At 41.8% G+C, this 14,638-nt stretch overlaps 1 protein-coding gene across 1 annotated transcript in view; it reads right to left on the bottom strand.

The window, feature by feature from the left end:
• LOC144686208 (activin receptor type-1B-like) overlaps positions 1-14,638 on the bottom strand; it is a 110,635-nt gene that overhangs the window by 43,660 nt on the left and 52,337 nt on the right. Inside the window, exon 5 of the mRNA XM_078551302.1 lies at positions 8,431-8,598. Coding sequence (XP_078407428.1) covers positions 8,431-8,598 — 168 coding nt within the window. The remainder of the gene's footprint in view (positions 1-8,430; positions 8,599-14,638) is intronic.

A 14,638-nucleotide genomic window follows, 5' to 3' on the forward strand; every position in this document is an offset into this window, starting at 1 on the left:
CATGGCTAGGCCTAGGACACTACCCTGAGGAACTCTTGCAGTGATACCCTGGGCTCAGATAATTGGCCTCCAACAACCACAACCATCTACCATCTTCCTTTGTGATAGGCATGACTCCAAACTGTGGACAGCTTTCCCTCGATTCCTACTGACGTCAGTTATGCTCAGTTCCTTAATGCCATACTCAGTCAAATGCTGCCTCACTGCCAAGAGCAATGACTCTCACCTCACCTCTTGAGTTCAGCTCTTTTCACCATGTTTGGACAAAGGCTGTAATGAGTTCAGGAGCTGAGTGGCTCTGGAAGAATTCAAACTGAGCATTGATGAACAGGTCATTGCTGAGTAAATCCATTTGATAACACTGTTGATGACACCTTCTATTACTTTCTGATGATTGAGAGTAGACTGATGGGGGAATAATTGGCTGGATTGGATTTGTCCTGCTTGTTGCTATACCTGGGCAATTTTTAACATTGTTAGGTAGATGCCAGTGTTTTAGATGCATTGGAACAGCTTGTCTAAGGGTGCAGCTAGTTGTGGAGCACAAGTTTTCAGTATTACTACCAGGTTGTTGTCAGGGCCCATAGATCTTTCTGTATCTAGCTCCTTCAGCCATTTCTTGATGTCATGTGGAGTGAACCAGATTTGCTGAAGACTGACATCTGTGATGGTAGCTCTCAGGAGGAGACAGAGATGGATCATCCACTCGGCACTTCTGGGTGAAGATGGTTGCAAATGTTTCAGCTTTGTCTTTTGAATTGATATGCTGGGCTCCACTATCACTGAGGATGGGGATATTTGTGGAACCTCCTCCTTTCATTCATTGTTTAATTGTCCACCACCATTCACAACTGGATGGCGCAGACTGCAGAGCTTTGATCTGATTCATTGGTTGTGGTATCGCTTAGCTCCGTCTATAACATGCTGCTTCCACTGTTTGGCATGCATGTGGTCCTGTGTTGTAGCTTCACAGATTAGCACCTCATTTTTAAGAACATAGGTGGCATTCCTGGCATGTTTTCCTCTACTCTTCATTGAACCAGAGTTAACTTACTATCTTGATGGTAATGGTAGAGGCAAGGAAGTGGAGTTAAAGCCACAATCAGATTAGCCATGATCTTAATGAATGACAGAGCAGGCTTGAGGGATCAAATGGCCTACTCCTGCTCTTATTTCTTCTGCTCTTATCTTCTCTGCATAAGGAAGTTCTTCTTCATGTCGCCCTTGGTTCTTTTGCCAATCACCTTAAATCAATGGCCTCTGCTCTTGACCTTTCCACCAATGGGAAAAGTACCTCTCTATCTATTGTCTAGATCCTTCATGATTTTGAACAGCTCTATCAAAGATCCTCTTAACCTTCTCTGCTCTAAGAAGAACAACACCAGCTACTCCCACCCATCAATGTAACTGAAGTCCCTTATCCCTGGAGCCATCCTCGTAAATCTTTTCTCTACCCTCCCTAAAGCCTTCACATCCTTCCTAAAGTGCAGTGCCCAGAATTGGATGCGATGTTCCAGTTGAGGTCAAGCAAGTGTTCTTTACAGGTGCCTCATAACTTCTTTGCTTTTGCACTTTATGCCTCTATTTATACTTTATGCCTCTATTTATAAAGCTCTGTATGCCCTTTTAACCACTTTCTCAACCTGCCCCATCACCTTCAATGATTTGTGCACATACACTCCTAGGTCCTGGCATACCTGCATCCCATTTAGAAGTGATCCCTTTAGTTTATATTACCCCAGCTCATCCCTCCTACCAAAATGGACTACTTCAGAATTCTCTACAATAGGTTTCATTTGCCATGTGTCCGGCTGTTCCCCCAGCCTGTCTGTATCCTCGTGAGGTTTATCACTATCTTCCTCACATTCACAATACTTCCAAGTTTTGTGTCATCTGGAAATTTTGTAATTGTACTCAGTACAATCAAGTCTAAGTCATTAATATAGATCAAGAAAAGCAGTGATCCTAATACTGACCCCTGGGGAACCTCACTATTTGGCTTCCTTCTGTCCACTAATTTCTGTTTCCTGTCACTCAACAAGCTTCATATTGTAAGGAACATATCTTTTTATTTCTGTTGGATTGTTGTAAAGAACTTATCTTTTTATTTTCTGTTGGAATGTGTATTTTAAAATTACAATGGCTGCAGGTTGAAAGACATGTCCATTGGAACAGGATGAGGGATGTATACAATATTGCAGTCCTGGAACAGAGTGTGCCATGAAAAACGGGATGGTGCTGGAAAGGAGTCCTGGAAAGGACCAAGGGAACTGCCTGACAACAGCATTTTAATTGGCTCCTGACCAGGTGTTCAGGCCTTTGTGTGATAGCAGTGTGCAGCAGAAAGCTCCTGGTCTGCAAAGAGAAAACATCTAAAATCTATTTTCGTCATAACTCTATAACCTGCTCTCTCTCTGAGGAAACCCCTGTAAAAAGGAAAAGGGGAAAACCACTATTAGAGACATTGAAAAGCAAATGTTCAACCAGTGAACTAAATGCTAAAAGTGCTGGAAGACCACCTCGTGTCATCAATAAGACCTGAAAGGAGTTTGGAAGACATTGATCAAAATCAACCCTTTGAATCCTATACTCCGGATTGGTGCACTTGAACTGTTTTATTCCACCCTTAAAATCCATGTTTTGTGTGTCTTATGTGTCATATGTGTGTGTGCGTGCATGTATGTGTAGGGATTTAAGAAGGGGGTCGAATTTAAGTAATAGTGTTAGGAGTTAGCAGTTTCATATTTCTTTCTTTCGCTACTGGTTATAGACAATTTGTTCAATAAACAGTTATTTACTTATTAAGTTTACAAACCTGGTGCTCATATTCTGTCAACCTAAATGAAACAATTAAGTAGAATTTTGGCAATCTGGTGGTTTGGGCAAACTTTTCACATTTGCCGTGGCTCGGGGAACAGTGGGGCTTGATATTACAGTACACTATTCCCAGTGGGTCATGACAATATCCATTCTGCCACTGTCCTTTTTAATCCGTGGGCTTCAACTTTTCAGGCACTTTATCAAATGCCTTTTGGAAATCCATATACATCATATCCACTGCACTTCCCTCAATCAACCCTCTCTCTGTTACCTCATCAAAAAACTCAATTAAGTTTGTTAAACACAACTTGCTTTTACCAAAGCTTTGCTGGCTTTGAATTAACCCATGCATGTTTATGTGACTGTTAATGTTGTTCTGGATTGTTGTTCTTAAAAGCTTTCCCACCACTAATCTTAAACTGATTGACCTGTAGTTGCTCGGTTTATCCTCACACTCTTTCTTGAATAACGGTGTAACATTTTCAGCTCTCCAATCCTCTGGTACCACCCCTGAATCTCAAGAGGATTGGAAGATTGTGGTCAGTACCTTTGTAATTTCCACCCTTCTTTTGCTCACATCCTCAGGTGCATCCCATCTAGGCCTGGTGACTTATGAACTTTAAGTACAGCCATGCTTTTTTAGTACCTCCTCTTTAGTAATTTTTAATAGCACATCCAGTATCTCAACTACTTCACCATCCACTACGACTTTGGCAGCATCACCTTCTTTGGTAAATACGGGAGCAAGTATTCATTTAGTACCTCAGCCAAGCCCCCTGCCTCTATGCTTAAGATCCTCCTTTTGGTCAAAAATTGGCCTGAGGACTCCTCTTTCTCCCCTTTTACTACTTATATGTTTATAGAAGACTTTTGAATTTCCTTTCATGTTAGCTGCCAGTCTCTTCTCATACTCTCTCTTATCTCCTTTTTCTCTTTGAACCTCATCCGAAAGTTTCACTTTGAACTTTCTATATTCAGTCTGGCTCTCACTTACATCATCAACTCAACATCTAACATACACATGTGTCTTCAGCTTCATCTTGCTCTCTATCTCTTTTGTCTCTTTTTTTCTGGAGATCTGACTTTTGTTAGCTTCCCTTTCCCCATTGTGGGAATGTGCCTCAAATGCACACAAATCATCTCCTATTTTTAAAGGCTACAAAATCAGCTAGAAATGGTAGAAGATTGGGTTAATGCTGTAAGTTTCATTTTACAGGAAACTGCTTATGGTTTTGTTCCTCTAGAAACAAATCAGTGGAATAATATTCTTGGGTGATGACAGCTGTTAGCTTGCCTAAAAGGGGCCATGGTAAAGTGAGGCCTTTGCTATAGTGGGAAAGCAACTCAATAGATATTCAAATAACCATACTAGAAAGCTGTGTTAGAATTTTCAGTTCACCTCGCCTAAGTAAGATGCTTACTGAATGCCAAAGTCAATTGGTGTGTGAGGTAAAGAAGTTACTTCAGTGAACAATCCTATGATTCAATAGTCTGATAAGAAGAATGAACAGCTGGACTGAATGGCCATTATGGACAACTCATCAACAGGCTTTACAAACAATTTTGGACATAAATAACTAACAATAGAACAATTTACAATAATGAAACTTCTGCAAGTTAGCTTTGAAGACCAAAGATGGAATGCTTCTTGGGAGGATGAAACCGATGAGGGGGAACAACATGAGGCGAGATAAGGAAAAGATGAGGTGAAGGCCTGGTTGATCAAAGACAGAAAGTAAATGAGAAGGCTGTGGAGAGAAACTCCTAAGGGTAGATTCAAGCTAACGTTCTGGGGTAGCTTGAGAAGTCACGAAGAAGTGAGGCATCAAGGACAAAGGAGAAAGAAGAAAAAGTAAAGAGCTGTTCGCACATGCCACCCATCCTGCCTGACCTGGACCAGTACTTGTTACAAGGCATGGTCGTGTGACTTTGCCGTATAGCTAATGTGTTATATCCCATCTTTAACTCAACCTAACCACCATATTGGTTACAGACCATCATGATTGATTAGATAATTGATAACAACAACAAATTGTGCTTAAATTAAAACATCAACGAAATAGGGAGCTTAAAATCACTACAGTTGTTCCGTTCAAATTTTGCCTGCCAATCCTTGATTTCAATTTACTCGGGACAAATGTGTTCTCAATGCAATGAAATTGGACCTCCTTTGCTTAAAATATTTTTACTCTAGATTGCTCCTTGTTCTTATCCACAGCTAACTGGAATCTTATGATGCCATGATCAACATTCCTTATACGTTTCCTTACTGACACTTGATCCACCCCATTCCCCAGAACCAAATCTAGCAATCCCTCTTTCCTCATTTGGCCAGAAACATACTGCACATGAAAATTCTCCTGAACACACTTCAAAAACTCTTCTCTCTCTCTGCCCTTTACACTGTTACTATCACAGTTTATATTAGGATAATTAAAGTTCCCTGTTATCATTATTTTATGGTTCTTGTGTCTCTCCATAATTTCCCTGTAAATTTGCCCCTTGATGGCCCAAATCTTCCAGTCACTAGATAATCAGAGACAAGACATATGACAGAAGATGCCTGTCAGGACCCTGCGGAAGTCCTGACACGTGGACCTATCTGGGAATTGCCCAGGAAGTTTAAACTCCTGATGCTTATTTCCCTGCTGCCTGGGACCCTCCACGAACGTCTCCAAGTCTGAGCTAGAGTTGGACACTTGGGATAGATCCGCAGGAATTACCTTGATTGTTAACCAAGAAATGTTAGACAGTTTGTGATGAAAGTATAATAATTTTCATAATATTTTTCTGGTTTATTATGAAGTAGGGAGTAAGTATACTTGGGTCTGTGTGTGATTTAATTACATTTTGTAGTCAACTAGACTGCAAGTTTGAAATCATCAAAAGAAGCTAGGGGTTTGAGATGCTAATGAGTAAACATGGATGCTGGCTTAGCTTGTAAGGTGTGAAGGGAATTTGCATTTTTAGATAAATGAAGGGATATTTGGATTTCAAATGGGATCTTAGTCTGTTTACAACTAGCCAAATAAGCAAGGCTAAGGAATGTGTTTATTTTTCCCAAAGGCTACTGACAATATATAGTGGTGGCATGGAAGTTTTTATATTATGAGTAAGGTACAGTTTCAGACATATGGAACAATAGAATTTACACATTAAAAAGAGAGAAACATATATAAAGGAGAATGAAAGGTCATGTGTCAAAAGGCCATGTAAGATCTAACAGGAGTGTATGAAATAGCATGTGCGTATTAGTCTGCTATATAGCAAAACTGAAGTTGGGGAAAAGCCATTTGGAATTCCACTGTCCAGTGCTAGCTTGCTGAGTTTGTTTTAAATTTAAAATCTATTTTGGACTGTTGCCTTAAAGGGGATGTAACTGGGGTCAGGTTAATTAATAATTATACAGTTTTTTTTTATTCATTGGATGTGGGCATCACTGGCTAGGCCAGCATTTACCACCCATCCCTAATTGGGAGAATCCCTTATTCAGAGGGTAGTTGTTGGGCAAGCTGTGGGCCCAGAGTCACATGGAGGCCAGGCCAGGTAAGGACAGCAGGTTTCCTTCCCTAAAGGACATTAGTGAACCAGATGGGTTTTTACAATAATCACCATCATTAGACTTTTATTTCCAGACTTTTTATTGAATTTAAATTCCACCATCTGCCATGGTGAGATTTGAACCAGGCTCCCAGAGCATTACCTTGCATCTCTGGATTTTCAGTCTAGCAACAATGCCACTATGCCATCGCCTCCCTGTATGTGTTAGGAAGTAATTTGTAGTCTTATGCATGTGCTTGAAATATTTTATATTTCGTTAATAAATATTTTAATTTAATTTTTTAAATCTCAAAGGTCCTGGTGGACCTATTACTTTGAATTCAGTGCACACATATTGTCATAAATACAAATTGCAAAATCCCCGTTGTGATAGAGTGACCAAGTTCCCCTCGTGGATTTGGTCCACCTGGCACAAATCATCTGCCATGTCATAACAAATTTAAAGCCTGGTCTATCACCTGAGTTACTCCAAAACTGACACTCCCAATCAAGCTCCCTGACCACCCAGCTATCCCTAACCACACAACCTGATCCAACTACTGCCCCCCGAATGGACCAAACAACACCCCTGACCTGACCCAACCTGACTACCCTCTGATCCAACCTAACTACCAGGCTACACCACCACCCCCACCCACCTCCGATGGGGCCCAACTACCACCTGACTAACCCACCATTCCACTGACCCGACAAACCCCTGACCACCCAACTACCACCACCTCCCCAACTGGACCTGATTAACCCCTCCTCCAACCTGACTACATCCCCAATCTGCTACCCACACCCCCCAGCCACACCCAACTACCCCCGACCACCCGACTACTCACAGCCTGACTAGCACCCGCTCCTCTGACCAACATGATGACCCCTTTAACCTGACTACCCCTGCCTGATTGGACCCAACTACGCCCCGACTCAACTATGCCCCCCCATCCTAACTGGAACTGAATAGTCCCCGACTACCCCTAACCGAACCAGATCAGCCATTCACCCAGCTACCTGCCCACTCACCCAGCTACTTACCCATTCATTCACCTACCTATCCACCCATCTACCCACCCACTCATCCACCCATACTCAAAGACTGGACCTTTAAAAATTCCTGAATATGCAGCTAATGCCATAAAAATGGGGCATGTCCTCTCTTCCCCCAATTCCATTTCAGTCCGATGGAATTCCCCAGGGGGCACTGCACTGTGCATGTCTTTAATAGCCAGGATCAGAAGATCCAAAAGAAATGCACAGCAGTGTCGGGTCAGGAGAATCATCGCACGCAGGGGCAACGCACACAGCATTACTGCTGCTCGGAAGATTCAGGCCTATATCTTTCCAACTAGTTGGTGGGAAAAATGACATAGAATGTGAAGAAGAACTAAAATCTTCATTGAAAGCTGTATTTTAGTTATCTAATGTGGATATTACAAAGTTAAAATGATCTAATAGTCTTCTGATGCAATATTAGTGTTTATTTCTCTATTACAGTATGTAGGATGAAAACTTGTGTTATGAGTCAGGGGGACTAGGCTATAGGAAGGTGGAGTTGTGGTTCCTGCAACACTTGGGAAGAGGGGGAAGAAGTTAGTCAAAGAAAACTTAGAAGATTGCATATGGTGAGCAAAAGTTTATTAAATTCCCTATCTTACTGTGTTTACTTTGGCGATTACAGACTAGCTGAGGAAGGGAAATTATTATTTGTGGACTGGTTAACAGTCCATTAAAGGCATCAGTCACGTAGAGGGTGAATTTAAACTTTACATACATCCCTCCCCAGTTTAATGTCAAGCATTTTATTGTAAAAAAAAACACACAATATATTCTCTTCATTCTCAGTCTTTCAGTGCATCTGACAGTTTCAGAAAAAAATGCAAGTATAATTATGCCTATTCCTATTCAGGTTTTGAACATAATCCTAATTGAATAAATTTAATCAAATCTAGTTGGTTTTATAAACATTGTTATTGAGTAAAATACTGTAATAGCCATAGAATTAAGATGAATTATAACCCTCATTTCAACCATTTGCTTAATTTGAAAACAAAAATATTTTACCTTGTGTGCCAACTATTTCCATATGGAGATGTGCTAGTCCATTTACAATAGAGATGGCAAATTGCATCATACCATCTACTGTCACAGTGTATCTGTTTAAGTAGTCAAACAGTGAACCATTCTCATGGTAATCTGACACAAGCCAAAGCTGAGTCCACATGCCATCATCTGACAAAAAAAGAAAATTTAAACAATGCTGTAATTGTTAATACAGAATATTTCATTTAAGAACACTAATTCCTTTTTTAAAATCTGTAGTTAGTGTATAGTGTCTGTTAAATGCTCAATCTCAATTACATTAGTAACTATTCAACATTTAAGTCACATATACAAGTGTGATTTTAAACTATTTCACTCAGAAGTCTCTTATTTGACTAGTATATCACTTTCAGGGTTTCAAAGCATAAAACTACAATTAGAATACTCTGTAACTGAAGAGAATAACCCTTATTCCAAAAATGGTAAATAATAGTCTGTGACGGTGATTGTTACATACCTCATCGATTTTTGAAGAAAATACCTTGTGGGGAAGTAAATAAATCACATTTCCTTAAGTCACAATAGTAGCCAAAGTTTAACTCAAACATAGTGGCCTAGATGTTGCAATTGAAGTTATTTTAAAGCTAAGGTTAATTATTTTTATTTATTTGGTTTAATGCCGTGTTAAAATAATATGGATTGTCAGGATAATACATCTGCAGTCAGTTCTCATTTTCTTAGAACATAGTGGCCTAAATCTCCGGATCATCGAAGAAAGAACTTAAGTTGAGAGATGTGCTATAAGTTGAGAGAAGTCCTGAACACAGACATGTTGATGTAATTGCCGAGGAAGATTGTAAGCTGACCTAGGTTTTAGATTTTATTTTAGTAGGCTTTAGTGTGCTGTCTTAACTTGGCCATTTTATACTAACATCATGTGAACAGAAAAGGAAGCCATGATGTTAACTTTTTACAACAAACTAACTGTTATAGAGTTGATCTTCAGACAACTTTTCTTCGTGGAAACATTTAACTTTTTTTACAAGACTATACCAGCACTACCTGTGTGCATCAAGCTCCATGACTAAAGAAGAACTACCTCCTGTAGAGGTTCTCCACGCTGCTAACATATTGGTTTACACAGATCATGTGATCTTACAGCACAGGATTATTCTTAAAGCTACAGTCCTACGTTTCCCAAAACTATAATTACTACATTCCTCCCCTTTAACTTTTTTGTACATTTTGTACTTACAAGGATATATATCTCATGACACTACAATATTTACAAAGGTCACAAAATTACAAGTTCAGTCTTTCAGGTCGTTTCCTAATCCGTGTGGAACGTCACAGCTCCACGACTTCAGATTCTGTTGCACAAAACACATTCTCTGGAACCTCATTAACGTCAGGTACCTCATTAGGCACATGGAGTTCAGTGTCTTCGACTCTGACAGAGACATCAGGCATGTCTGTCCTTGGTTGAGTATCTTCAACAGGAACCACTGGTTCAGTTACAGGTGGAACAATATCTTGTAGGGGTAGCTCTCTTTTTCTTAAATGATCCAAGGGCCCTCCACTTCTATCTGGTATGACAATGGTCCGGTCACTGATCTTTACCAGGTAACCACTTCGGTCATCCACCAAAATTCCTTACATATGCTGCATCTCCAACAGTAAATTATTGCTCATGACTATGCAAATCATGAGTCGCTTTATGGTTCCCTTGACTTTTAGAAACATAGAAACATAGAAAATAGGAGCAGGAGTAGGCCATTCATCCAACTCAATAGCCTGCTCCCGCTTTCTCCCCATATCCTTGATCCCTTTCACCCCATGAGCTACATCTAACTCCTTCTTGAAAACATACAATGTTTTGGCCTCAACTACTTTCTGTGGTAGTGAATTCCACAGGCTCACCACTCCCTGGGTGAAGAAATTTCTCCTCATCTCAATCCTAAATGGCCTACCCCGTATCCTCAGACTGTGACCTCTGGTTCTGGACTCCCCCACCATCGGGAACATCCTTCCTGCATCTACCCTGTCTAGTCCTGTTAGAATTTTATAGGTTTCTATGAGATCCCCCCTCATTCTCCTGAACTCCAGCGAATATAATCCTAACCGACTCAATCTCTCCTCATATGTCAGTCCCCCCATCCCAGGAATCAGTCTGGTAAACCTTCACTGCACTACCTCTATAGCAAGAACATCCTTCCTCAGATAAGGAGACCAAAACTGCACACAATATTCCAGGTATGATCTCACCAAGGCCCTGTATAATTGCAGCAAGACATCCCTGCTCCTGGACTCGAATCCTCTCGCTATGAAGGCCAACATACCATTTGCCTTCTTTACCGCCTGCTGCACCTGCATGCTTACCTTCAGCGACAGGTGTACGAGGACACCCAGGTTTCGTTGCACATTCCCCTCTCTCAATTTATAGCCATTCAGATAATAATCTGCCTTCCTGTTTTTGCTACCAAAGTGGATAACCTCACATTTATCCACATTATACTGCATCTGCCATGCATTTGCCCACTCACTCAGCTTGTCCAAATCACACTGAAGCATCTCTTCATCCTCCTCACAGCTCACCCTCCATCCAGCTTTGTGTCATCTGCAAATTTGGAGATATTACATTTAGTTCCCTCATCTAAATCATTAATATATATTGTGAATAGCTGGGGTCCCAGCACCGATGCCTGTGGTACCCCACTAGTCACTGCCTGCCATTCAGAAAAAGACCAGTTTACTCTTTGTTTCCTGTCTGCCAACCAGTTTTCTATCCATCTCAATACACTACCCCCAACCCCGTGCGCTTTAATTTTACACGCCAATCTCTTATGTGGGACTTTGTCGAAAGCTTTCTGAAAGTCCAATTAAACCACATCCAGTCGCTCCCCCTCATCAACTCTACTAGTTCACCCTCGTAAAATTCCAGTAGATTTGTCAAGCATGGTTTCCTTTTTGTAAATCCATGCTGACTCTATTTTCCAAGTGCTCAGCTATTAAATCTTTTATAATGGACACGAGAATTTTCCCCACAACCGACGTCAGCCTAACTGGTCTATAATTCCCTGTTTTCTCTCTACCTTCCTTTTTAAATAGTGGGGTTACATTAGCTACAATCCAATCTGTAGGAACTGTTCCAGAGTCTATAGAATCTCGGAAGATGACCACCAATGCATCCACTATTTCTAGGGCCACTTCCTTAAGTACTCTGGGATGTAGATTATCAGGCCCTGGGGATTTATCAGCCTTCAATCCCATCAATTTCCCCAACACCATTTCCCTACTAATACTGATTTCTTTCAGTTCCTCCCTCTCACTAAACCCTGTGTTCCCCAACATTTCTGGTATGTTCTTAGTGTCCTCCTTTGTGAAGACAGAAGTATGTATTTAGTTGATCAGCCATTTCTTTGTTCCCCTTTATAAATTCCCCTATTACTGACTGTAAGGGACCTACATTTGTCTTCACCAATCTTTTTCTCTTCACATACCTATAGAAACTTTTACAGTCAGTTTTTATGTTCCCCGCAAGCTTACTCTCGTACTCTATTTTCCCCTTCTTAATCAATCCCTTGGTCCTCTTTTGCTCAATTCTAAACTGCTCCCAATCCTCAGGCCTGTTGTTTTTTTTAGCCAATTTGTATGCCTCTTCCTTGGATCTAATACTATCTCTAATTTCCCTTGTAAGCCATGGTTTGGCCACCTTTCCTGTTTTACTTTTGTGCCAGACAGGAATAAACAATTGTTGCAGTTCACCCATGTGCTCTTTGAATGTTTGCCATTGTCTATCCACCGTCATCCCTTTAAATAACGTTTCCCAATCCATCAGAGCCAACTCGCACCTCATACCATCGTAATTTCCTTTATTAAGATTCAGGACCCTAGTCTCAGGATCAACTACATCACTCTCCATATTCTATCATATTATGGTCGCTCATCCCCAAGGGGCCTCGCACAACTAGATTGTCAATTATGTGGCACTGGTAGTAATCCTGAGATCACTACCTTTGAGGTCCTACTTTTCAACTTACTTCTTAACTCCCTATATTCTGCCTTTAGAACCTCATCCCTTTTTTTACCCATGTTGTTTGTACCAATGTGTACCACAACCACTTGCTGTTCACCCTCCCCCTTCAGAATGTTCTGTAGCCGCTCCGAGACATCCTTGACCCTAGCACCAGGGAGGCAACATACCATCCTGGAGTCTCATTTGCAGCCACAGAAATGCCTATCTATTCCCCTTACAATTGAATCCCCTATAACTATTGCATTCCCACACTTTTTACTCCTCCCCTGTGCAGCAGAGCCAACCATGGTGCAACAAATTTGGCTGTTGCGTTTTCCCCTGCCAGGCCATTCCCCTCAACAAAGGGGCATATCTATTTTGCAGGGGAATAGCCACAGGAGATTCTTGCACTGCCTGCCTAGTCCTCTTGCTGTGCCTGGTGGTCACCCATTCCCTTCCTGCCTGTGGACTCTTAGACTGCGGTGTGACCACCTCGCTGTATGTGCTATCCACGATATTCTCTGCCTCGCAGATGCTCCACAGTGTCCCCAGCCACCGCTCCAGCTCCAAAACCCGGGCTCCCAGGAGCTGCAGCTGGACACACTTCCTGCACACATGCTGGCCCCGGGCACTGGAAATGTTCCTGGCTTCCCACATAGAGCAGCAGGAGCACACCACAGCTTTGAGCTCTCCTGCCATGACTTACCCCTTTAAATTAAATTAAACCTTTTGGAAGATACTTAATATCAAATAATATCAATTACTCTCAGGCCCTTTTTCCCTGCTCCTCATTGTTACAGAATATAGCCCTTACAAACGATTAACCACAAAATAGGGCCTTAAAAACTATAAGCAATAAAAGTAGTAAATACTTACCCGACCGTACTCACAGTACTCAAAGGATCACCTCATTCCCTCCTCACCAAACTCCCAAAGCAGCACTCAGTCCACCTTTCTCCACCTTTCCCTCCAAATTGGGGAGTATTTGGCTCAGTCTTGTCCGAAGGCAGCGCCTCATCAGTGATTCTGCAGGTATTGCTGCTGTCGTAATGTGGGGGGTTGTTCTGTAGTGAAATAGAAAACGAGCAAGCTTGGTCTCCAGCGAATCACCTGTTATCTTTTTCATTCCCGCTTTAAAAGTTTGTACTGCCCTTTCCGCCAGTCCATTTGATGATGGATGATACAGTGTAGTCGTCACATGGTTGATACCGTTGAAGCTGATATATCATTGGAACTCAGCGCTCGTGAATGCAGTGCCATTGTCCGAGATGACTACCTCTTGCAATCTGTGGATGGCGAAGATCTGGCCCAGTTTTTCTATAGTAGTGCCCGATGTTGGTGACTTTACCTCATAAACATCTAACAACTTGAAATGAGCATCTATAATCAGTAGAAACATGATTCCAAGGAAAGGATCGACGTAGTCAATGTGCAATCGCACCTAGGGTCTATCAGGACACTCCCATAGGTGTAATGCGGCTGCCACCAGAAATTTTTGGAGTGGCTGACGCCGCACACAGTGTTTTACCACATTTTCAATATCGCCATCCATCCCCGGCCACCATAGATAACTGCGCGCTATGATCTTCATTCGGGAGATCCCTGGATGGGCACTGTGTAGCTCTACAAAAAGTTGTTTCCTTTCCTATGGAGGAACTGCTACCCATGCAGCCCATAATAGAATACCATCTTGACTGCTCACCTCGTGTCTTTGGTTGAAGGACAGCTTCATCAGAGACTGGTTCCTGGGACCAGTCATGTAACACTTGACCTCTCACTCGAGACAGGACTGGATCACGATTCATCCAGTTTCTTATGTGTCTGGCACAGACTGGAGAGGAATCTAGAAAATTCACCACTAATACGAGTTCCTGTGGAACTGGGACATGTTGATCATTCCCTTGCAAAGGCAGGTGACTCAGGGCATCAGCATTTGCTATATGAATCCCTGGTCTATGCAGAAAGATGTATTCATATGCTGCCAAAATTAGGGCCCATCTTTGTATTCTTACAGAGGCTATGGGAGGAATAGCCTTTTCCTCGCTAAACAAACCCAATCGTAGAAGGTGCAACACCTGCCCTTTTACTTCCCCCCTCCTCACCATCCAAGGGCCCAAACACTCCTTTCAAGTGAAGCAGCACTTCACTTGCACTTCCCTCAATTTAGTCTACTGTATTCGCTGCTCCCAATGCGGTTTCCTCTACATTGGAGAG

Source organism: Cetorhinus maximus, chromosome 11 (genome assembly GCF_964194155.1).
Source record: "Cetorhinus maximus chromosome 11, sCetMax3.hap1.1, whole genome shotgun sequence".
Classification (NCBI taxonomy): Eukaryota; Metazoa; Chordata; class Chondrichthyes; order Lamniformes; family Cetorhinidae; genus Cetorhinus; species Cetorhinus maximus.